Source organism: Pipistrellus hanaki (assembly GCF_964339955.1).
Source record: "Pipistrellus hanaki genome assembly, chromosome: 5".
NCBI classification, from domain to species: Eukaryota; Metazoa; Chordata; class Mammalia; order Chiroptera; family Vespertilionidae; genus Pipistrellus; species Pipistrellus hanaki.
The window spans coordinates 53,474,351-53,500,282 of NC_140507.1; the positions used below are offsets into that span (position 1 = coordinate 53,474,351).

Consider the following 25,932-nt stretch of genomic DNA (forward strand, 5'->3'; position numbering starts at 1 on the left):
AATCATTATTGCCTTCCTCTTGCATGCCCCACACTGGGGATTGAGCCCACAACCCAGGTATATGCCCTGACTGGAAATCAAATGGCAACCCCCTAGTTCACAGGTGTGAACCACTGAGCAACACTGGCTTGGCTATTTTTTAATTTTTAGAAAAATAGTACATGCACATGGTTCAAAATTCAGACACTGCAACAAAATGAAATGAAAATTAAGTCAGCTTCTCACTTCAACTCCCAGTCCCCAATTCATTCTGAAGAGTCAATACTTTTTGTAAGTCCTTCTATGCTCTGTGCATAGACAGGCATTTATATACAACCTTTTCCCCCCAACACAAACAGTAGCATCATATGCAACATCTCCATTTTATGCATAGATAGCATGCAAGTCATATTATTCTAAACCTTGTTTTTTTAACCTAACAGATTATAGTTTCATTCCTTTTACTTTCCTCAATTCCTTTTAACAGCCACATTATATTCTGTCCTATAGTTGTGAAAATTCCCTGTAATAGACATTTAAGTTGTGTCAAGTCCTTTGGTTCTATAAACCATCAGTCAAAAGCCCTGAAATCACCCTGACACTCCCCCCCCCCCCTCTCTCTCTCTCTCTCTCTTTCCCCACACCCAGTGTGTGCCCAAGATTCTGTGCAACATATGGTGTGCATCTGTTCCCTCTTGCCACCTCCACTGCCATACCCCAGCCATTTCTGACGTGGCTCACTGCATTAGCTTCTCACTGGTCTCCCTGACTTCACTCTTGTCCCCTTCAAGTAAGTCTTCACATGCAAGGAATGTGAGCTGTTCTCATCATAAGAGAAAGGCAAACTACAATGAAATGCCATTTTCTACCTATCCGATTGTCAATTTTCAAAAAAATTGATAATATAGTGCTTTTGTAAGGGCTGTAGGATTATAGGCACCCATGCATTACTGGTGGGCATATAAATTAATTCACTCAGTTTGGGGAGCAATTTGGCAAAATCTATCAAAAATTAAAATTATGTAGAGCCTCTACGATCCACCTGTCTCTTTCAGGGAATCCATCCTTCAGATATCTTACAGAAGGGCAAAATTATATACATGATTTAAAATAAACATGATTTAAGCCTGGCCAGTGTTGCTCAGTAGTTGAGGTCTCTGGTTTGATTCCTGGTCAGGGCACATGCCCAGATTGTGGGCTTGATCCCCAGTAGGGGGCGTGCAGAAGGCAGCCAATTGATGTCTCTCTCTCTCATTGATGTTTCTATCTCTCTACCCTCTCCTTTCTTCTCTCTCTAAAATCAATTTAAAAAAACCCCAAACAGTTAAGCTTTAGCTGGTTTTCCTCAGTGGATAGAGCTTCAGCCATGGACAGAAGGGTCCAGGGTTCACTTCCAGTCAAGGGTTTGTACCTTGGTTGTAGGTTCCCCAGCCCTGATCGGGGTGCGTGTGGGAGGCAACCAATTGATGTGTTTCTCTCTGTCTCTCCCTCTCCCTTCTACTCTTTCTAGAAATAAATGGAAACATATTATCAGGTGAGGACTAACAACAACAACAACAAAAACAACAACAGTGAAACATGATTTAAATTAAACAATGGCATATCTGTACAATTGAATATTACGCAGCTTTGTGAGCTGATATGAAAAATGTTACAAGATAGTTATGGGACTAAAACAAAATGCAAAACAACATGTATGCTACAATTTTTGTTAAGAAAAAAAATTATGTTTTGTTCTGGGACAGAAAGCTGGGTGGTTATAGGACAGCTGTGAGAGGAAGATGATAATGTATATACCTTTTCATTGAACTTAATATTTAGTTTATACATTGAGGAGAAAAAACATTGTTTTTAAAGAGTGATCTTGCCTAGTCTATGTGGCTCAGTGGTTGAGCCATGGACCCAGGAACCAAGAAGTCACTAGTAATTTGATTCCTAGTCAGGGCACGTGCGCAAGTTTCGGGCTCCATCCCCAGTAGGGGGCGTGCAGGAGACAGCTGATTGATGCTGTTCCTCTCTCATCAGTGTTTCTCTCTATACCTCTCCCTCTCTCTCTACCTAAAAAAATCGTATTTAAAAAAATAAATAATGATCTTTACAAAGTCAAAATATGGGCACATGGCTTCTCTGTGTAGCATCCTTCTGTGACTCCCTTGCATTAAGGAGAAAACCCAATCCAGGACCACATGCCCCCACTTGGGCCAGCTTTTGTCTGTCTCCCCAGAGTCTCTTGGGGACTTCTTTCTTGTTCCCCTCATTGCAGCCCTGCTTCCAGTGCCTTTAACATGCCATGTCCTTTTCAACCTCTAGAATGAGAAAGTATATGCACCTTTGTTTTTCCCTGCTGCCTGAAATGCTTATTTCCTTTGCTTATTCCCTTCTTTTATCACTGACTTCCACTGAGAAAATGTTCCCAGTCTAAATTAGGTTCTCTTATTAGCCTGTCTCATAAAAGGATGCAATTACATATTTATTTGTATAGATTTTACTTAGTGTCTGCTCTCAGTACCACTTTTTACTTTAGCAGAAGGGGTAGTGGAAAAACTCAAGGAATCTGAGTTCTGATCATTCAACTGCCTGACTGTGGGCTTTCAGAGAATCGCTTAACTTCTCTGGACTTCAGTTCTCTCATCTGTCAAGTCGGAAAACTAGATTAATTGACTTCTAAGGCCCTATAATTTATAGTATTGAAATACTATGAGGATATAATATAAAGTGAAATATACATAAATGTTCAATGCTGGTTATATTCTTAATATAATGTGAAATTCACCTAAATATTGCATGCTTGCATACAAGAATTTTGTATTATAAATGGCAGTTTAGTTGACCATTTTCTTCTGAATAACTTTACATTATGATTATTTCCCACAGTATAGTTCCTTAATTCCTTCCTTACCTTTTACAGATATGTCAGCTACCTAAATATCCAGATAACATTCAAAGATGAACTTAATGTACAGACAAGATATTCTTATATGTCAAACTCTTATTGTTTTCTTATAATACTCTCCTTACCATATTTTTATAAGACACTAAATTTTAGCCAACAGTATCATTTGAGTTATTAGATCATATAAGTCTTTTCTCATTCTTGTCCCTAATTAAATTATAAATCCACTAGGTGGTGTATATGGACAGAGAGAAAAGTTAGTACCTTTTTCTTCTTCATAGCTCAAGTTTTAAAGTTCTGTTTAAGAAGGCTAACCATTTATGATTATGTTTTGCTTTTTGGAGCAAGGAGAAGCTGTCCCTATAAATAAAAAATCCACAAACAAACAAACACACAACCAAAAAGGATTTCCTACAATAAAGTTTAAGGTTTCCCTTGGCTGTTAAAAGAGTTAATTCTATAAACTGAATATTTAAAATAGAAAAATGTAGCAAATAAGTACAATGTTATTCTATTAATGTGATGAAAATTGTTTGCTTTCTTATCTCTTTCAGCTATTTCAGTTGTAAAAATAACTTGATTTTATTCCATATGAACTTTTATTCTCAAATTATTCCTCCATTTACTGATTCTTAATTATGAATTGTGGACATTGCTTTAACGTTCATTTTCTTTTTCTTTTTTAATATATTGATTTTTTACAGAGAGGAAGAGAGAGGGATAGAGAGTTAAAAATATCGATGAGAGAGAGTCATCGACCAGCTGCCTCTTGCACACCCTCTTCTGGGGATATGCCCGCAACCAAAGTACATGACCTTGACCGGAATCGAACCCAGGACCTTTTAGTCCACAGACCGACGCTCTATCCACTGAGCCAAACTGGTTTCGGCTAATGTTCATTTTCTGAAGAGCTTAATAGTACCCTGTGTTAGAAAATGAATCCTTTGTTACAGTGGACCACACTGAGGTTATATTATACCATTAATCAAACCCTTATAAGGTGAGAAGAAAATTGTTTTAATTTTTTTTTTTCTCTTTAGCACCTGGTCTGATGGGAGTGGTTGGAGGTCGTCCAAAAGTGTGAGTTTATTGATGATATGCTAAAGTGTTTTGTTTTTTTTTTAAATATATATTGCTCCCCTCACATCATTTTCTGGATAGGGGGTGAGAGCAGGACAGTTCTGGGGTCCTAAGCCTGTCCTCCTGGCGTACCTTGTTCATTAACTCTCCTCGGACTCCTGGGAGCCTATGGAGGCTCTCAAAGAACAGTAAGCTGACCTTATCTGAGAAGCACTAGTTCTGACCCTGGATGACTCAGGAAGGTGAATTAGTCCCTGGGGTTAAAGTTCTCATGAGATAAATAGGAGTAGAAAAATAAGGCTGAGCTAATCTGGTTTTCCACCCACTAATTTACAGCAGGGAAAATACAATTTATTGACAAATAATAGAAACCTATTTAGCTTCATCTAACAAAATTAGAGGAAGATGGGCATCTCATTTAGGTTAGGACTTCTACCAGAATTGGTAGTTGTTTTCGTAAAAAAACAACGAAGTAAGTTCGTGTGCTGTAGTGGAATTTTCTAGCTGCTTTGTGTTCTATGCTTTGGCAATAAGACGTGATATGTTAAGATTACTGGGTTCCAGTATGTATTTGTGTCAGTTTAATCAAGAATGCATGGATTCTCTTTCAGTCTAAAAGTCTGATAAGGCAGAAAAAGAGCTTCAAAAGAGTTCTCTCGTACTGTTTATTCTTTTCTGTCCATTCTCTCCTGAACCCTCCTCATCAAAAAGGGTTTCTCTCCTATTGGTCTTTCAGAACTGCCCTTGTCAAGGCCTCCCATACCATTATTTTGTTTAATACAAAGGTTGGTTGTTATCATCTTACTTGCACCCTGAGCATAATTTGGCACTATTGGCCATGATTCTCCTCCTTTAAATGCTTTCTTAACTTGGCTTCCAAGGCACTAGCTTTCTGGGGATGTTTCTTGCCTTGTTGTCAGAAACTCCTCCATCTCCTTTGCTGGATCTCCTTCCCTCCCCCCACTTGGAACATTGCAGTGCCTCAAGACATGGACCTCCCTTCTTTTCTACCTACACTTGCACCTCTGATGAGTTCATTTTATCTTTACCTTTAAATACCACCTTTATGCCAATGGCCATCAAATTCAGTTCTCTAGCTCCTTTGTCTTCCATAGTCCTCAAACTCACGTCCTATCTGTTTACTTAATAACTCCCACTTGGGTGCCTAGTAGATATCTCAAGTTTAACATGTCCCAACTCAACTCTACAAACCCCATCCAACCAGTCCATCCTCCTTTCAGCTACTTCAAGCCAAAAACTTTCATGTCATCCCTGACTGCTTCCTTTTCTCATGTCTTATATACAGACCAGTTGTGTCAAAAGTTGTCAGAAGTTCTGTGTCAAAGTATGTCAAAAGTCTGATAACTTATCACCCTCACTATAAACACCCTGGTTATAGTCACCTTCATCTCTGCCTGAATTATTGCAATAATCTCCTAATGAGTTTCCCGGGTTCTAGTTCCCACTGTAATCTGTTCTCAAAATAGAGTGACTGTTTTTATTTTTAAGTTTTTTTGTTGTTCTTATTGACATTATTGCAGATGTCTCCTATTTCCTCCCCCATTTTTCCCACCTCCATCCAGCCCCCACCACTTTCCCCTGGCCTTCCCCACTGTTGTCTGTGTTTATGGGCTATGAGTATCTGTCCTTTCTTTAAGCATGTAAGCCAGATGATATCACCCCTTTGTTTCAAATCTTTACTCTTACCTAGAGTAGATGCTGAAGATGGTCTAGCAGGTTCTGCCCAATCTCTGTTCTCCAGTCTCCACCTTCTCCCAGGCACTCACTCTCCTCCAGCCTCCCATACTGGCCTCACTTCCAGGTTGCCTCAAGGTCTTTGCACTTTCTCCTCACTCTGATTCAAATGCTCATGGCTTTTCTTTAGGTCAGTGTTTCCCAAACTTTTGACATACGTCTACCCCTTCTATAATTTTTGTAACGCTGAGTACCCCTCGTACTCATGAGAATGTAGAATTAAGCACATCTAAGCATGGTGCAGTGCATATCCCCACCAAACTCCGGTGCAACGCATACCCCCACCAAACTCTTCCCATACCCCTGGGAGTACACGTACCACACTTTGGGGAAACACTGCTCTAGGAGAACAACCTGACCACACTATTTAATATTGCCTAAGACCCATTAACACTTTCTGTCTCCCTGCTGTGCTTTAATTTTTTTAGAAGGCATTTATTATCATCTGACCTACTATCTATTTTACTAATTTATATTCTTTATTATTTTTTCAAATAAATTTTCAATTTCTTGTTCTCTCTCTTCTTCCAGCACCGCCATGAGGCAAATGTTGGTACCCTTGAAGGCTCCTTACACTATCTTTATTGTTGTCTCGGAGGCTCCTTACACTATCTTTATTTTTTTTTTTTAATTCTGCTTTCTTTTTGCTATTCTGGTTGGGTGTTTTATGTTTCCTTATATTCCAAATCACTGATTTGATTGTTGGCTTCATCTAATCTACTAGACTCCATGTAAAATGTAAATTTTTCATTTCAGTTAGTATATCCTTTATTTATGACTGGTTCTTTTTTGTGGTTTCCATATCCCTTTTTATGCTGTTGAAGTTCTCATTAAGTTCATTGGGCATCCTTATAACCAGTGAATTCTGTGCCTCGTAGCTCACCTGTCTCCATTTTGTTTAGTTCTTTTTTTCTGGAGTTTTGTTCTGTTTTTTCATCTGGAACATGTTTGTCTTCTCATTTTGGCATCCTGTGTTTGTTTCTAGGTATTAGGTAGAGCTGCTACATCTCCCATGCTTGGTAGAGTGGCCTTATGTAGGTATTCTGTATGGCCCAGCCTCCCCCATCACCCAAGCTGGAAACTCCAGGTGCACCCCTCTCTCCTTGTGCATTGTGTACACCCTCCCATTATAGGTGAGACTTGGTTGCTGTTGACATATCAATGGGATCTGCTGTAAGGATGGGCAGGGACCATGGACCTCCCACCACCATGGAGGATCAAAGAAGTCAGGAACCAAAGAATATGTACTGTAATTCCATTTATACAAAGTTCAAAAAACAGGCAAAAATAAACTCGTGTTTGAGGATACACGCTTGGGTAGAAGAACTATAAAGAAAAGCAAGGAAATGATTTTCATCCATGTCAGGATAGTGATTACCTCTCTCAGGGTGGTAGTGATTGGGAGAGGCAGGCGGGAACCTTCCCAGCTACAGATAGCAGTCTGTTTCTTGACATTAGTGGTGATTATATGGATGTTGTTATGTGATAAATCATCAAACTGTACATGTTTGCTTCTTGACCTTTTCTCTGTAAATATTATACTTCACTATAAAAAGGTTTAAAATATTTAAGGATCCCCAGATAGATGGTCCCATAAACTTAATCTTATATACCACACAATTTAATAATAACTTACTTTGTCTTTAGTTTCAACTCTTGGTCAATCCAGTCCACAAATATTCAATGCTTTCTCTAGGTATGTGTTTCTTTCCTGTTTACTAGTATAACTTTTATGGGTTTTTCTTATACTTTGTTGTCTTTCCACATTAGATAAGTTGATTTCCTTCTGACCGTTGTATTTGTTTGGTTAAACTTAAATATTAGATTACACTAAAGGCCATTTATATCTGTCCATGTCTAGAAATTATTGCCTGGCTACATGCAGTCTTCCTTTAGGTCTTATAGGAGACTGAATGAAGGAATGGTGAAAATCCAGAGTTGTACTAGAAAAACAACTTTTTCATTCAACTGTTAGTGACCCACTCATGCTTGGCTTTTGTGTATATACAGGCACTTTCTGACAAATAAATATGAGTGCTTCTTAGTATGTTCAAAGGGAAATTGACTGGTGTATATAGTCAGTAAGAAAACTAGGTAGAGGTGGGTCAGGTATGACAAGTGAGTGGAGGTCTGGAAACCTCACCTCCCTTTTTTCTGAGCCCTCAGATTTGTAAATCTAATGTTTATTGTCCCTTCTTGTGTATTATATTCTAGATCTCCTGTTCTAAAACCATTTTTCTTCCTGTATCCCAAAAAAAAGGTTAAGGTAAGAAAAACTCCTCAATCTGCTTCAGTAGTATCTTAATTATACTTTCAAGCATATGTGATACTGGTACTTTTTGGAAAGATTAGTTTTGACAAGTACTATTTAACTGTACCGTTCATTTCATTAAAAGATAAAAACTGTTAAGGGTCATGGTTGCAGAATGGGTCACTCTAATTACCTGATTGTTCCTATTATGTGAAGATTAACCCTCCCCATGAAGTGAATCTGTCTTGACTCAGATGGGTGGACTACACATTATTGCATCTGCATTTTTCCCCCCAGGGTTACAAGATTGTACTGGATATTGTCTTGTTTGTTCACTTTTAAATATATTGCACTTTGCCAGTTATCTTCTGTCTGGGAATCGGATTGCACTCGCAGTGAAAATATATTATAAAGTGTAAATGTCTCTGATAATTTAAATTAAACAGAAAAAAAGGAAAAATAAATATTTCTAAACCTTCACACATAAAACTTTAGGAGTCATAAGTACTCCTGAAACAATGAATTTATTCAAAAAGTGATTGTCAAAATAATCAAGTGCTTTTTGAAAATTTTTCAGCAAAATTAGGGAGCTGTTTTTTTTTTAAACTAACATTTAATGCTAATAAATTATATGAAGGGAGGGATCATATCTACCTTATTTACCACTATAGCCCACCACAATACTGGCACATCATAGGTGTCAAAAATTATTTTTAATGAATGAAGCTCATTGTGTTAGGCAACATTATGTATGCTATTTTATTTAATCTTTATAGTAATATTAAAAGTTACATTTTGCTATCCCCATTTTATTGATGAGGAAATTGATTCTCAAGGAGGAGAAAAGAATTCCCCAAAGTCACACAAACACAAACTAGAAAATGACAGATATGAGAATCAAACTATAATGTGCCTTACTCCAAATCTGACATTTGACGACGACACTCATTTGAGCAAAGACAGCTAGTTGCCTTCCCAATAGCCATTTCCCTCCTCATCTTCATTAGAGTCCTAATTTTGTTTTAGTGTCCTATTCCCTCAGGTGACTCAGGTAAATCTTGATTGGTCTAAGCCAAAATAGTGCTCCCATTGTTCATGCCTGCCTGTGACCTGGCTGGGTCATTGAGATTGGAGAGAAATATTCTTTTTCTTTTTTAAATATACTTGTATGGATTTCAGAGAAGGGAGAGGGAGAGAGAGATAGAAACATCAATGATAAGAGAGAATCATTGATTGGCCCCTACTAGGGATTGATCCTGCAACCCAGGCATGAGGCATGAGCCCTAACCTGGAATTGAACCATGACCTCCTGGTTCATTAGTCGACACTCAACTATTGAGCCACACCGGCTGGCAGGGAAATATCCTTATGGTTGGCAGTGGAGCCAGGGTTCTAGGAAAGATCCTTTCTTTCTTTCTTTCTTTCTTTCTTTCTTTCTTTCTTTCTTTCTTTCTTTCTTTCTTTCTTTCTTTCTTCCTTTCTTCCTTCCTTCCTTCCTTCCTTCCTTCCTTCCTTCCTTCCTTCCTTCCTTCCTTTCCTTCCTTCCTTCCTTCCTTCCTTCCTTCCTTCCTTCCTTCCTTCCTTCCTTCCTTTCTTTCTTTCTTTCTTTCTTTCTTTCTTTCTTTCTTTCTTGTTTTGTTTGCCTCTTTTACAAAGAAACACAGGGAAAAGCAGACCTTTCTCTGACTGCTAAGTGTTGCTATAGGGGGATGTGATGCCTAGAGCTGTTGAAGTCTTGCTGCCACGAGGGGAGCTAGGAGACCATCTTAGATGCCTAATGTGCTGCTGGGCCCCCAGTGTTGCTCAATAAGTGGTAATTGTCAATCATGTCCTTGCGTTTTACGCAGGTAGTTACTTCAGAGCTTCAGCTACCAACCAGCTAGCTGGAGTGTCCAATCACTATCTTACTGACATTGTCAAAATTAATTACACCTCAATTTTAAAGATCTCTTTTCTAAATGGGACATATAAAATGAAATGTTATTCTCGTTTTTATAATTATTTTATGAAAATGGGATGTCTTCACTTATTCATGAATTCACTATTTACTGGTGCCAGTTACTGGGAAGCAATGGTAAATGTTTGAATACACACAAAGAAGAACAAAGAGAGACATTCCATCAGCCTGGTTAGGAAGGAGAAGAGTCAAGGAAAGGTCCAGGAAGTCTCTACACTGGAGGTGACAAGAAGTGACATTTGAACTGAACCCTAAAAAGCCAGAAGGAATTGTCCAGGTTGGAAACAAAAAAAGGGCATTTTCTGCAAAGGAGGTAGCATAGGAGATGCATGGTTCTGAAAGAATATGGCACAGTGACGACAGTACAAGTAATTGAGTATATAGAATACAGGTTGGACAAATCTAGAAAGAAATCTAGAAAGGTGAGCAAGGCCCTGGTCACAGAGGGCTTTGGGGCCAAGCCATATATCAGAAAGCAGCAGGGAGTTACTGAAAGATAGTAAGGGAACATGATGGTACCTGAACTTCAGGAACATCACTTTGGCAGCAGAGAAAAAATGAACAAAAGCTTTTAGATTCAGGAGATATTTAGGAAGTGGTTTAGGTAGAACTTGGTGACTAGGTATGAGATATGAGAAAGTAGTGGGTAGAAAGTTTGCAAGAAATGCAGAGCTGGCACAGGGCCCCGGAGGAGGCTGCCAGACTGTGCTGAGGCCTCAACTGAGCACAGAGACCTGCAATAAGGCTCCGATGCACATAGTTGAGTGGTTTTAAGAGTAAGAAGGGCAGGGTTAATCCACATCTGGGTAAGTATTGCAGAAAGAAAATGGAGAGAGAAAAGTGAGAAGTTGGATGTATTGTTTATCTATTTTATTTTATTTACTTTTTATTTTATTATATTATATTTTATTTTATTTTTTATCATGCTGCCAGTGTGTGCGGCAGGTTACACTGTAGTATTCTTTTCCTTCTTTTTTTTTTTTTTTAATATATTTTATTGATTTTTTTACAGAGAGGAAGGGAGAGTGATAGAGAGCTAGAAACGTCAATGAGAGAGAAACATCAACCAGCTGCCTCTTGCACACCCCCTACCGGGGATGTGCCTGCAACCAATGTACATGCCCTTGACCGGAATCGAACCTGGGACCTTTCAGTCCGCAGACTGACGCTCTATCCACTGAGCCAAACCGGTTTCGGCTTGTTTATTTTTTTAATGTGTTTTTATTGACTTTAGAGAGAGAGGAAGGGAGAGGGAGAGAGAAAGATAGAAACATCTGAAAGAGAGAAACATTGATTGGCTGCTTCCTGCCTGCCTTTTTGTGGGGATTGAGCCCGCAACCTCTTGGCTCATGAGGCGATGCTTAAGCAGCTGAGCCACACAGGCCAGGCAGAGGTATTATTTAAAGAGACAGGTGGAAGGACTAAACCAGCCAGAAAAAATGTCTAATACATGAATACTTCAGTCCAATTCTGGTGGATAAGCAGCTCCTATAGGAACAATGAGGATAACAGGCGCTTGTGGTAAGAAAGTTGAGCAGTGTGGTTAAAGATGTTGCAAGTGGAATAGCTCCAGGTAATAACAAGGGGAAAAGGATGAGTTGTTGATATCTGTGTGGAGATGACGGTTACTAGAGTTGAAGAAGCCAAGGTGTTGGACATTGGAAGAGTCATCTAGATGGCAGATTTGGGATGGAGGGAAAAATCATAAGCCATGTTCCAAAGTCTCTGATACATGTCAGGAAATGATGAGAACAAGAAGGGATGGAGGATAGTAAATTTGAAACATGCAAGTTTCAAAGGGAGGATTTTTATAGGGAATCGGAGGAAGGTTGAATTGACAAATGCTAATAGTTATTTAGCACTTATAGTGTGCCAGCTTCCGTTCTAGGTGATTTACACATACTAAACTTATTTAATTCTCACCTATGAGGTAAGTACTATTATTATGCCATTTTCCAGTGTGGACACTGATGCTCTGAGACATTTAATAACTTGCTCAAAGTACATGACCATGATTCCTATCTAGGCTGCAAAGTTCACACTCTTACCCATGCATGTCACTGACCTGTCAATTCTGCTGGACAAGCCCAGCTAGCTCCTGTTGGGTAAGTGGTAAGTTCAAGAACAAATAGCCTCCACTGAAGAATGTAGGGAGGAGGTAGTGTCTGCAGTGGGGAGCCATTCAAAAAAGGCAGAGCATGACTGGTCCCTGATAGCATCAGTTTCTCTATCCTTTGTAGAGTCCATTTCATTTAGTACTTAAACATAATAGTGTGCCTTTGAACTATGCGTTAATATGTAAACTTCCTCAGGCCTTTTCAGAAGTGGGTGTGGTATACTTTTAAAATAAATAGTAACATTAATTATTGACTATAAGTATTCGATTATGAATTCATTTGGATCTCTCAGAGAACTTATATACAACATTCTGACCTAGAATGGCTAAAAAGAAACTAAAATATACAATCTGGAAAAATACACTGCTCTACTTTTTCTCTGGCAAGTACCCTTAAACAAGAAAAACTAAGCAGCAGTTTTAAGTGGGCTAGACAGGATGGGAGGAGATTAAGGTTTCTCTTTATTTAGATGGAACAACATGGAGACAGAAAAATAATAATTCAGGGGTAAGCACAGAATACCTTTCCAGCTGGTAGTTATTGCTTGCCTACTCTTTTACAGCATGGTTCAGCTTCTCACAACACCATCGGTCATGAAGAAGATAAAAAATAATTGCAAGGAACACTTTGGAAATAAGTTGGAAATAACTAAAACTCATATTGTTTAGTACATTTTATTGAGAGTTTGTATGTTGCAGGCGCTGGCTGTGCTAGGCATTAGGACAAAAAGAAGAAAAAGACATGGCTCCGCCCTTATATGCTTATATAGATGAATGCTTTCAAACAAGTAAACTTAAGACATCCTATTTCCTGCCACAGTGTGACTTGACTGTACATGGTTGTGTGAGCCATGTTCACCACACCCTGATACAAAAATGAGACTGACTAGCTATGACACAGAAAGCTCCATTGTGAGGCTCTGGCACTTGAGAGGTGTGCCTCAGATGAATTCTCTGAGGACTGGGTGAGGGAGCTGGAAATGCTCTTTCAGGGAAATTGTACTGATGAGGCAGCCATTAACATACAGGAAACAAAGAGTCTTTGATTCCAGCATCAGCCTCAGGGCTCTACTTGCTAGTGCTTCTTCACCTTAGTTTGCCCCAGACTATCAGAGTTCATTGTCACTCTCTCCTCCCCATCAGCAAGCAGAGGCAGGACTGAGATCGGAATACTTACCCAGAAGCAGAAGAGAAGTTTGTAGGTTTTGGGGTTGGTTGGTTTATTTGTTTGTATGGATGTTTGTTTTGCACTGAGAAGAATGTAAAAGCAATATGCTTCATGTAGTCCCATAAAAGCAGAACTTTTTTTTAAAAACTAGAATTAGTTTCAAAATCAGAATTTCTAAGATTGAAGTTAAGAACTGACCAATTAATATTCCAATTAAACAAAATTATAAGTACCTTCTTATTTATACAATCTTTCCCCTCCATTTCCTGGCTTAACAATTTTTTTAGATTGATATCCACTTGATTAATGGAGAACATATGGAAACCTTCCATGAAGATCTCACCTTTACACAGGACACATTGGCTTCACCAAATTTACCCAACATAGCTGATGACCTAAAAGGTATGTTCAGACTCTCTGTTTGGTATGTTCTGCTGAATCAGTTATTGTTTCCATTTTTCATTACATTTATTCTTTCAGTATTTTTAACATCTGTAAAGATGATATGGCAAGTATGTAGGACACTTTGGCAGAAGTCTTTGGGGAGGTGTGAGGGGAGTGTCTCAATTGAATATTCACCGGCTTTCTAGGTATGCTCTTTCAGGGTCATGGTGTCCATAGATTAGTTGGTGCCAGGGCAGGGGATCATTAGTCAACTAGAGGCCCGGTGCATGAAATTCATGCACAGGGATGGGGGGTCCCCTCAGCCCAGCCTGCACCCTCTTCAATCCGGACCTCTCAGGAATGTCTGACTGCCGGTTTAGGCGTGATCCCGGGGATTGGGCCTAAACTGGCAATCGGACATCCCTTTCACAATCTGGGACTGCTGGCTCCTAACCACTCACCTGCCTGACTACCTGATTGCCCTTAAGTGCCCCCACCATAAGCTTGATCACCCCTAACTGCCACTGCCTGCTGGCCTGATCACCTCCACTTGCCAGCCTGGTTGCCCCCAACTGCCCCCTTGCTGACCTAGTCACTCCACATAGCCTGCTGGTCAGTTGTTTGGTCATCCCTCACTAACCTCCCTGCCGGCCTGGTCACCCCACACAGCCTGCTGGTCAGTTGTTTTGTCATCCCTCACTAACCTCCCTGCCGGCCTGGTCATCCCACACAGCCTGCTGGTCAGTTGTTTGGTCATCCCTCACTAACCTCCCTGCCGGCCTGGTCATCCCACACAGCCTGCTGGTCAGTTGTTTGGTCATCCCTCACTAACCTCCCTGCCGGCCTGGTCACCCCACACAGCCTGCTGGTCAGTTGTTTTGTCATCCCTCACTAACCTCCCTGCCGGCCTGGTCACACCACACAGCTGCTGTGTGGTTGTTACTGTTACTGTTCAGTCATCCCGTCTGGTCATGAGGACCCTGGCTTTTTATATATATATTGGTCCTGAGGCAGCCAAGGAATCATTTGTCTGATTTCATTGCTTTTCTGGTCCTGGAGCTGAAATACAACTGAGGCCTAGCTGTTATCTCCTAGGGAGGAAAAGTCAGGGGAGGAGAAGTTACTCTGGGGATGAAGTCCTTGTTTTTCTCAGTTTTTCCCCTTGCTAGCCACCCAGGGCTTCCCACCCTGGGCACCTTCTGTATCTGGCTGTAAATTGCTCAGCTAGTGGTTGATTAACACAAGCCCCCTAACACCACAATTCCTGTTTTAGTTACTGAGGAAGGTTAGTTAGAAGCTAGAAAAATTCCTTGGTAGGTGGAATAGGCAAATCAACGAAATCTTGGTAACATGAATTTGTTCATATTGTAGCTGTGCAAAGTGAGAGTTACCAGAAAAGGAGCCTGGCCCTGAGCGGGTCTGCCTGGGGCCAGGCAGTCATGTGTGGGTTCCTGACTTTGTTCAGGAAAGATTTCACAACATGAGTCCTGGTGATTTTTAGAGACATTTATGAGAGCTGGGGACAATGAAACAAGGAAGGGCCTAGGATAGAAGAAGCAATAGAAGAGAGACTAGGTGGGGAAATGAGCCAAGATGGGGATGCTTTGGCTCACTAAGTCAGAGAAAAGGGGGCCTTGGAGACAGGTTCAGGGGGTTAGCTCAGGATGAATTGCCATTGCCACTGCCTACTGCCACTGCCCACTGAGGTCCTTTGGAGTTTAGGAGACGCATGCCTGTGGGGGAAGAAGAGGTGGGGGAGGAAAGGATCCTTCTTCTTGAGAATTTTTAAAGACTTGGGGGTCTAGGAGGTCTTAGGGGAGGATCTCAATAGAATATTTTTCAACTTTTTGCTAATGTACCAACATGAGATCAAGTCCCTTCATGTGTACTTGGATGTGGATGACAAGTGGCACTAATTGGATTTCTGCTATCTCCCTGAGTTGAGTAATTCAAGCTGTATTTCCTCTGGTTGGGGAGAAGTGCATACTATTTACTCTTAAGTGTACTTGGATACAGAAGATAGGATTTTGAAATTTACTAGATGGCTGTAACTGCTTGGCCCTTTATCTGTCTCAGTTTCCCTATACTGCTTGTCTTGGCTTACTAGCCTGTGCCATTAAGACTGCCTATATATTCACAGGGGTTATACTATAATTGTCCACATGCTTCTCAGCCTAATTTTAATTACCTTATGCTTATGAAATTATCTTTGAAGATACGTTACAATTGAGAATTTATTCCCACTTGTTTGAAATTGTTTTCTTGCTCTAGCTGGTTTTGCTCAGTGGATAGAGCATTGGCCTACATACTGTAGGATCCCTGGTTTGATTCCAGTCAAAGGCACATGCCTGGGTTGCAGGCTTGATCCCCAGTAGGGGGCGTGTAGGAAGGAAGCAGCCAATCAATTATTCTCTCTCATCATGATGTTTCTGTCGCTCTCTCCCTCTCCCTTCCTCTCTGAAATCAATAAAAAAATATATATTTAAAAGGAAAAGAAAAAAATGGCTTTCTTACTAGTTTATTTTTAGGAGCTCTTACTGATTTGTCATATTCTTTACCTTGATCTCGGTGAACTGGTAATTATGTCATGATACCTTGCATTAAATTATCAATAAATGCTGTTCAATCTTAGTGAGTATATAGACTGTTTTAGTCTCCCGTGAAGATGAGCTACAGAGTCTTAAAGAGTTATTATTCCCACAAAATCATCATAAAGATAAAAAATCTGAAATTTTCTGCTTCCCATTTGTTAAACAAAACTGTAGGTTTTTAACTTTCTAGCAATTAAGCAGTTATGCTCATTTACAATGGTATGAATATCTCAACATTGTCATCTACTCGTTTTATTTTTGGTTTTAAGCAGAACATACATCTATGCTTCATAAATGTTTAGTGTTCTTAGAACTCTGAAGAAACACATATCCAACCTAGAGTGTTGAGCCTTCCCAAAGGAGATGATTAGATTGTGAACAATTAAGCTGGCCTATGTAACTTTCCTGTTAGAACAACCATATTCCACATGACCATCTTCAATTTCCTTATATGCCTCCATTGGTAGATCTACCAAGTGGCTCACGGACATATCGCTTAGAAGATCTGGCCTATGCAAGAAGCGGGGACAAAGGCAACTCTGCAAATATAGGTACGTTTTTGTTTATAAAAGCCATTTTTTCCACATCTCTAGAATTGGTTTCAGTCACTTAACAAGTTTTCATTTGGATTCAAACCATGGAAGTTTTGTTTATTGCATTGGTGAAGGTATATTGAGTTGTCCAATGCCAACTGGCTATTTTCTTACTGACATAACAAAAACGTGTTCTTCAGATGAACTGTGCCTTTCAATAATATATTTTCACAGAGAGATAAATAATTTAAACATAGTTGGGACCAGAAAATTGACTCCTATATCATAGTGTTATAAGGCACGTATTTTATGAATTGGCCTGTTGACAAGAGCTCCCTTTTAATCTCCTTTTCCCTAATGTTCGCTAAATAGTACAATACTTTATTATCACACTTCCATTTTTCCTGATTTGTATATATTTCCTTTATTTATATATTTTTAAAGAATACCTCTCTACCTCTTAAAATCCTTTCTCCTTTTTCTCTTCAGAAATTGCCAGATCCTTTTCTTTTCTCCTTAGAATACCTTCCCTGATTCTTTTTCCTTTTTAATCTCCTGGAATACCATCTACTCATCTCCTTGCTGAAATCTCAATACCCAGACTGTCAATTATTGCCTTTAAGTGAACTGTAAATGCCTTTGTCTTTTAGTAAAAATAATATATCTAAAACCAGAGTAGACCTAAATCTCCATTGTCTAGTGAGATTGCAAACTGGATACAGGTGAACAAATAACAGGTGCCTATATCTGAAATCTTATAAACAGTGACTCCGTTTACACTTTGTCTATTCCTGGAAGGCTATCAGGATTATGGCCTCAGGCAGTTGGTGTACTTCATCTTCACCATTACCCGCTGTATTTATTTGAGCTGTTTGAGCTGAGATAATGAAAAGAAATGGATTAGCCAACCTTTTATTTCTGAACATTCCCTGGATTCTAGGAAATAGAACATAGGGCCTAGCACAATGATTTTCAGCCTTTTTCATCTTAGGGCACACATAAAGTAATTACTAAAATTCTGCGGCACACCAGAAAATATGTTTTTTGCCAATATGACAAAAAATAGGTATAATTTTGATTGATTTACAACAACAACAAAATGGAAATACGGTAATAATTACCTACCTGTTTTGCTCCAAAATGACTTTTTAAAAGTCAGGTGCCTTTACTTGCATATAAGCATTTCTGAAATCAAGTATTAGCCAAGGAGATGCACCCTTACTTTGTGATGAACCAGTAAGTTGAAACTCCATTATACCAACTATATATTTATGGTTCAAGACAGGACATTCATATCAGAGGGCTATTGTTGTGTTGGCTATTGTAATTTTTCTTATTTGACAACTTAAGGGAAAAGAGGTCAGTGCCCCTGACTAAATAGTCAGTTATTGTATGTTTTTAAAATTTTGCACCATGACAGTTATACAGAGCAGTGAGCATGATTGTCAAGGTCAATGACTTCTGAAATTTAGAGTCTATTGAAGTTAATATTCTCACATGTTTTGTTTGATCTTGATTCATCTTCCATCCTCTCTTCTCAAATTGCAACTATTTGGTTTATGCTTAGTTTTAAAAATTGAAAAAAATGAAAGTAAATTTTCTTAGAATTTCATAATGCCCTTTGAAATCATTAGCATTGCCAGACAAAATAAGGCATGCTTTGTTAAATTTGAATTTCAATTAAATAATGAATATTTTTTTCGTGTAAGTATGTCCCATGCATTTTTTAGTTATGTCCTAGGTTAGACATATCTAAATCTGTCAACCCTAAATTAGAGAAACCCTATATATTGCTAAAGCAAGGAGAATAACATTTACCACTAAGAGATTCACTTTGATGGCAATAGTTTGTCCACTCTCTCTCTTTAAATCCCCTTTCCCCTTCATCATTCCATAATCAGATTAAGATACTTCAAATTAGTGAGTTCTTTTGATCAATCTTCAGCATATGTGGTTAGTAATATGATGTTTTGTATATAATAGGCATCATAGCACGGCATCCTCTCTACTACCCATACTTAAAAAAATTTCTAACTGCTCAAGCCATAGAAGATTATTTCCAACATATTCTGCATAAAGAAGAACTTGGAGAAAATTCAGTGATAAGGTATGTTTCAACTTAAGTTATTGAATTACCACATTTATATTTGGGGCTTATAATAGTTGAGCATATTTATTTTGAATTAGGAGATCAATGGCTTTTATTTTTATTCTAGAACTTTTTTCTTTTGCCCATATTATGGGAGATACAAAAAAGCAGAAGACATGAATGCTATCTTTCAAAATGAATTGGTGGTCATGCTGAATTGACACGCTTTGAACAGTAAAGTGACAAAATTTGAAGCAGTTAGAAGTCAACATAAGACTCTTTACCATATGCTAAAATTTGATGGTCCAAACATCAAACCTAGGAGATGGGAGAGAACTGAGTGTGACATGAACTAGGGAAAAATGTGAGAGATAGTATATTGGCCTTTAGGTGTTACCTCAGTGTGAGAATCTTAATATAGTTGCATATAGTTCTTATGTGCCAGAGAAATTTATTAATACGTAAAATGTAAATAGTCTAATTTTCTTAAAATTAAAGATTTTTTTTAAAAGTATATGCAATATAATCAAAATATGGGATAATACATACATTTTAAAACTAAATTACTTATGTACTATTTGATATGATTATATATATTGTATACTGTATATACCGTGTATATATATAAATAAGTTAATATGCAAATTAGGCCAGGACACTGTAATGGGTCACACAGGCATGGGGCTCTGGGGGCCCTGGGGCTGGCTGAGCTGCTGCGCCACCTTGGGCAGCCCCTGAGTGGTCACAGGCAGGGAGGCGGGGGAGGGGAGGGAGAGGGGGAGGGCGGGAGAGGCTGGGACGGAATTCAGGTGCAGGTCCTGGCTGCCCACGGAGCCAGCTAGGCCTGACTCCCATGGCGGCCGTGGGGTGCCTCCTGGCGCAGCAGGAAACAGCGCCTCCTTGTGTGATTTCAATCGCGCACTGGGCCTCTAATGTTATATATATTTTTAAAGGTGATTGTTTTCCATGAAAAAATATATATACAATTTTTCTTTTAATCAGATTTCTATTTCATTATCTTTAATTTCTATTTAGTTTCTGGTAGCTGACTTTTAGAAATTAAGATATCTTAACAGTTTCATCTAAGAACAGAAGACTGACATAATTAGATGAATTTATTTACTATCCAAAATGAACAATCAAAACATTTAGGGTTAAAGGTGGTACAATATATGTTACAACTTAGATTTTGGTGTGTGTTTTTTTAAGATATTTTACTTTATGTAATCTCTTAGTGTTTTGATACCTAGCTCCAGATCTCCACTTCAAGCATAGATGCTACTGCTTCTATATAAATAATCTTTTCTGTAGCCTTAATATGTGTTAAGAACCTGCTTAAAACATATTGCAAGTTTTCTTTGTTTTGTTCATTAGTGTTTTATGCGTGACTAAAAGAAACAGTGAGGTTCGACATCATTTTTGACACTTCCTTCACCCTAAAGTAAAGCCACTGGCACTTTCCACACTGCAGGTGGATCTTTTGATATGTCTTGACTTACTTTAGATGTTTGGAAATGTTGGGTCAATAGCTATGGGAATGGAGAGTGCTGCTACACTTTGATAAAGGAGATTGTGAAGCAAGGCATTGCAGTTAGGTTTATGCAAGAGTTTGGGGAAGATAGGCAGGGACCAATACCAAAGAGATCATTATCAGTGTTTTGAGTGGGAGGAGTCTTTGAAATAGGCTGAGGTTGCAACTGAAGAATCACTGGACCAAGGTGTAATTGAGGGCTATGATCCAGTAGACTTGGGTCAAAATAGGGTGAAGCTATTGGCAGGTTGAAGCCCATTGGCTTAGTCATACTGAGGTCATTATCAGATGAGGATTTCTTAAGGAACACGAGACAGCCAGATCAGCAGAAGCTGAGGTCTGGCTCTGAGATAAGTATCAGTTCCTGTAAGTTTATTTTAATAAGAGACTATATTTAACTTAGACTTTTTCTTTTTTTTCAATCCTCACTCAAGGATATGCTTTTATTAGTTTTAGAGAGAGAAGAAAAAAAGAGAGAGAAAGAAACATTGATTGGTTGCCTCTCATATGCATCCCAACTGGGGATTGAACCCACAGCATAGGTATGTGCCCCTACCAGGAATCGAACCTACAACCTTTTGGTTTATGAGATGATTCTTTAAGTAAGGGAATCACCTGTCCAGGGCTAACTTAGACCTTTTCTCTGTTTGGGAAAATAAGTCTTCATAGATGGCTCTGTCATTATGTTAGTATTTCTAAGACTGTGTCTGTTGGGCAAATCATCAGCTGTATTTTCAAAGTACCCAAACTATGTTTGTGAGGGATAACAGTCTGCCTGGGACTCTCAGCAGGGGGCTTCTTTGTGGCTCAGTCCTCTGATTTACTTTAGCCTCCTTCCGGAATTTTTACTCTGATCCCTCCCTGGGCAAAGGGCCAAGCTTATAAAACCAGGCTTTGGATCAGGGTTTAGACATACATAGCCTATAAAAATGCCTTATTTGGCTATAATTAATCACCTGTGCAACTGTATTTGGCTCTAATGTGCTATGTGTGTTTAGCAATTGCTCTTACTGGAAACATATCTATTGAAGTAGGTTGAGGATGATATACATTTCTCAATCAATGGGGGGGCGGGAACCTAAGAATATTTCTTTTATTATCTCATTAATTTTTTTAAAACTATTGAACTTTGTTATTAAGTCCCTAAGTGTTCCTGGGGAAGGTGATATATTAGTATGATGCAATTATGCTCTAATGTTAACCCATCTAATGTCAGCTTGTGGGGGGCTGTTTCTTTGTTTTCCTCGACCCACGCGGAAAATGACAGGTTCCTGAGTGGAGGAGCTGGAGTTAAGAAATTAAAGGAAAAAATGAGACCAGGCACAGAAATAGAGATAAGCTGGGACCCGGGTCGGGGGGGCTGTCACTTTGATGGAGGGACAGTCACACCCACCGCAGACAACACAGTGCATTTATTTATTTCCAAAGGGGGGGGCGGTTAAAGTCAAAGGAGTTTTGAGTGTGCCCAGGTCCTATTCATTCCTTATTACGTACAAGGACGGGATTTAGCATATTAAGACCTGGGTAAGTCAAGGTCCTATTCATTCCTTATTCCCAGCACATTGGATAAAGATAAGAAATCAGTACTGATAACAGTCTCCACATTTTGGGAGGCTGTCTCCGGGAGACAGCCTAGCCAGTCACCTCAGACTCAGCTGACATTAATTTAAAGGTCATCCATGTGCATTCCCAGGGGGCCCTCTACACAGCTAAGTGATTCTTAACCCCCGGATATTAGAAAATGAGTGGGATTTCCCAGTTATCATAATGACAGGGAGCAGTATGGGCACTGGGTGCATAGGAGCCAGTGCTGCAAACTTCCTACAATACATATGACAAAAAAAAACAAGAATTACTACACAAAATGCCCATAGCACTCCCATGATTGGCAATACTTACAGTCATCTTATTGACTCCTAGTTGCACAGTTGCATTCCCACTGGTAATTGCCCTAACACTTTTTCTGCTCTTCTCAAACCATTCAGTTCCTGCCATAATTCCATATTTTTGTTTTCTCAGACTCTTCATATCATTCAAGGAAAACTTACTCAAATTTTCTCCCTCTTCCCCTTACAATTCTGTATCTGTACCTAACCTGTTCTTCCTCTCCTCTCAGTGAAAGACATCTTTCATCTCCCTTCAAGTAGAACAACTCCACCCAAGGCTTTGGTCTCACCCAATCCCATCCTACCCCATCCCATCTCATCCCATCCCCAGCTCTGCCTCTTCCATCTTTAAAGCCTTGCTAGTCCAACCCTGGCCATTGTGGCTCAGTTGGTTGGGCATTGTCCTGTGCACCAAAAGGTTGCCCTTCCAATTCCCAGTCAGGGCACATGCCCAGGTCACAGGCTCAATCCCTGGTAGGGGACATGCAGGAGGCTGGCGATCAATGTTTCACTCTCACATGAATGTTACTCTCTCTCTCCTTCTCCCTTTCTCTCCAAAAATCAATTTAAAAATCTTTAAAATTATACTCTTGCAACCTGCCCTTCTTCCCATCTGTCTTTTCACAACCAAATACTCATACATATCCTAACAAACCCTAGCAAAATGATCATTCCCCTGTGAACCCTCCTTAATCTCTATTTTTACTCTTTAATTACCTTCTGCTTTGCTTTGGAATGTATGTCTCTCAATCTTGTATTAAGGTTGTTGTCCCTCAGCCCAGCCTGCATCCTCTCCAATCTGGGATCCTTCTCACAATCCAGGACTGCTAGCTCCCAACTGCTCGCCTGCCTGCCTTCCTGATTGCCCCTAACTGCTTCTGCTTGCCAGCCTGATCATCCCCTAACCACTCCCCTGCCAGCCTGATTGATGCCTAACTGCTCCCTTGCCAGCCTGATTTCTCCTAACTGCCCTCCCCTGCATGCCTAGTCATCCCTAACTGCTCTCCCCTACAGGCCTGGTCACCCCTAACTGCTCTCCCCTGCAGGCCTGGGTTCCCCCCTCCCAACTGCCCTTCCCTGCAAGTCTGGTAGCCCCCAACTTCCCTCCTCTGCCAACCTGGTCACTCCTAACTGCCCTCCCCTTCAGGCTTGATCATCCCCAATGGCCCTCCCTTGCAGTCCCTCCCAACTGCTCTTCTCTGCTGGCCATCTTGTGGTGGCCATTTTGTGTCCACATGGGGGCAGCCATCTTTGATCACATAGGGGCAGCCATCTTGTGTGTTGGAGTGATGGTCAATTTGCATATTGCTCTTTTATTATTTAGAATAGTCATAAAAATATAATGTATATCTTTAGGTTTCCTTGTAAAATCAAAATAAAAGCTTAATAATATTGATGGTTTTAGTTGGTATAATCATCTCATTTTTGCAGCGATCAAATTTACTAGGAAGAACATAATTTTAAATTCAGAGGGACCAGGTTTGAATAGAAGCATCCTGTAAACTGTTTGTGGCACACCTGCACACCATGTGGCCTACAAGTTGGGAAGCTCTGCTTTACGTACATTTTCTAAAGCCTTGTTACTATGACCTATGGAATGAATTCTATTTCTGTGATAAACTGTTTTTTTGATATTTAAACTCTCTCCCTTACCAACATCTTCAATATAACAAAAACTCTGAAGATATAAACTCACTTGTAATCTCTCCACTGAAAGCCATTCTGTTCTCTTTTCTCCCCTTCTTTCTTAGATTGAACAAATGATTATTTGTTACTCTGTGGCAAGTTCTTAGGATATAACAAAGGAGAAACTCTAGTGGAGAGATAGAAAAGTAATCAGCCATAATGTTTAATGTGGTTACAATAGAATGTTTGGGAAAGGGACAAGGTAAGACTATTCAAGTAATCTAGGTCATAGAATATGGTGACCTAGGCTGAGATAGCGGTAAAGATGAAAAGAAGTAAACAGATATGATGGATTTTTATGATACTGGATAAAGAGGACTTAGATGTGAGGAATGAGGAAAAGGGAGAAGTCCAAATTACTCATGGACTTTTGGGTTGAGCAGCTATTTGCACTGTGTTCTCATTCACTGAAATAAGCAAGTATTGTAGAAGGAAGGCCATTTTGAGGGATCCAAAAGGAGACATTTAGGAGGCATTTGGATATATAGGGAGCTCTGGCGAGAACTATCTACCAGGAAGATACATTTGGGAGTCATCAGTACAGACAAAGCAATTAAAGTTATTGGATAAGATCACTCAGGACCCAGGATAGAACCTTAAGGAACATCAATATTTAAGAAAAGGCAGAGGAAGAGAAGATAACAAGGAGACTAAGAAGTTGCAGTCAGAGTTGGTTACCTGAAGGCCAAGGAAAGAAAGTTCAACAAAGGTCAACTTTGCTAAAATCCTGTAGATAAAGGAAGTAATATAAAGACAGAATCATCCTTTAGGTTTAGCCATAGGAATCTATTTATATTCTTATAAGGGAGTTTCAATGGAACGGTGGGGATGAAGGCTAAATGACACCAGATTTTAAAATGAGTAAGAGAGCCGAAACCGGTTTGGCTCAGTGGATAGAGCATCAGCCTGCAGACTGAAGGGTCCCGGGTTCGATTCTGGTCAAGGGCATGTGCCTTGGTTGCGGGCACATCCCCAGTGGGGGGGTGAAGGGGGGAGGTGTGCAAGAGGCAGCTGATCGATGATGACTCTCTCTCATCGATGTTTCTAACTATATTCCTCTTTCTTCCTCCCTGTGATAAATCAATAGAATATATATTAAAAAAAAAAGAGAGATGTGGAAAGGTTATGATTTAAAGATTATGAATGGAGAAAATAGTCATTGTGGAGAAGGAGAAAAAGCTTACGGGGGTGGGGGTGGGGACACCTGCAGTACTCAATGCTAGCACAGCACTCAATATGATTGTGGTGGTAATGGTGCATGGGCCTCTAGTGTCCATTCCATTCCTAATTTGTCTTCTCATACTGGGGAGGTTGGAAAGTCAAAAAAGTAAACTCACAGGCTTTCCTGCAGCCAGGTTTCTAGATATGACTAAGATTTTGTCAGTCAGATGCCTCCAAGGAGGTTTGGAAGGTAGATGTGTGGTAAAGTGTGCGTGCCAGATGAAGCACTGGAGTTGTGGGGTGTGTGTGTTTCATCAGTCATAGAAGAAATCTCAATATTCAGCAGCTATGTAGAGGTGAGAAACAAGGAGCAGGGGATCTGCTTTTTCATTACAGATTGAGCAGGTGTATTGGGGCTCTAGAGCTAACAGATACAGTGTTAGTTTCTTGATTTTAACTAAAGTGATGTATTCTTAGAGCCAACAGCTCAGGTGCTAGTTTGTTAATCTCTGAATCACAGCTAAAGGGGTAAGATCCTGGAACCACCTATTCTGGTGGAAGCCCCTGAACTCATCACCTTCTTGACTATAGTAGTAGCAGTGCCACCTACTGGTGGGTCAATTGTATGGTGCAGGGATTTTCAGCCTTTTTCATCCCATGGCACACATAAACTAATTACTAAAATTCGGTGGTACACCAAAAATATATGTTTTTTCAATCTAACAAAAAATAGGTATAATTTTGATTTATTCACACTGTATGGCTATTATTGTGTTGGCTGTTGTCATTTTTTTATTTGACAGTCTAAGGGAGTAGAGGTCAATGCCCCTGACAAAGTAGTCAGGTATTGACTATTTTTTACTCTTTAATTA

At 39.6% G+C, this 25,932-nt stretch overlaps 1 protein-coding gene across 2 annotated transcripts in view; it reads left to right on the forward strand.

The window, feature by feature from the left end:
• LOC311622912 (uncharacterized protein) overlaps positions 1-25,932 on the forward strand; it is a 78,662-nt gene that overhangs the window by 45,243 nt on the left and 7,487 nt on the right. For both annotated transcript variants that reach the window (XM_084884419.1, XM_084884420.1), the window contains 5 exons: positions 3,913-3,952; positions 7,922-7,973; positions 13,487-13,601; positions 16,642-16,725; positions 18,691-18,814. In XM_084884419.1, coding sequence (XP_084740545.1) covers positions 3,913-3,952; positions 7,922-7,973; positions 13,487-13,601; positions 16,642-16,725; positions 18,691-18,814 — 415 coding nt within the window. The remainder of the gene's footprint in view (positions 1-3,912; positions 3,953-7,921; positions 7,974-13,486; positions 13,602-16,641; positions 16,726-18,690; positions 18,815-25,932) is intronic.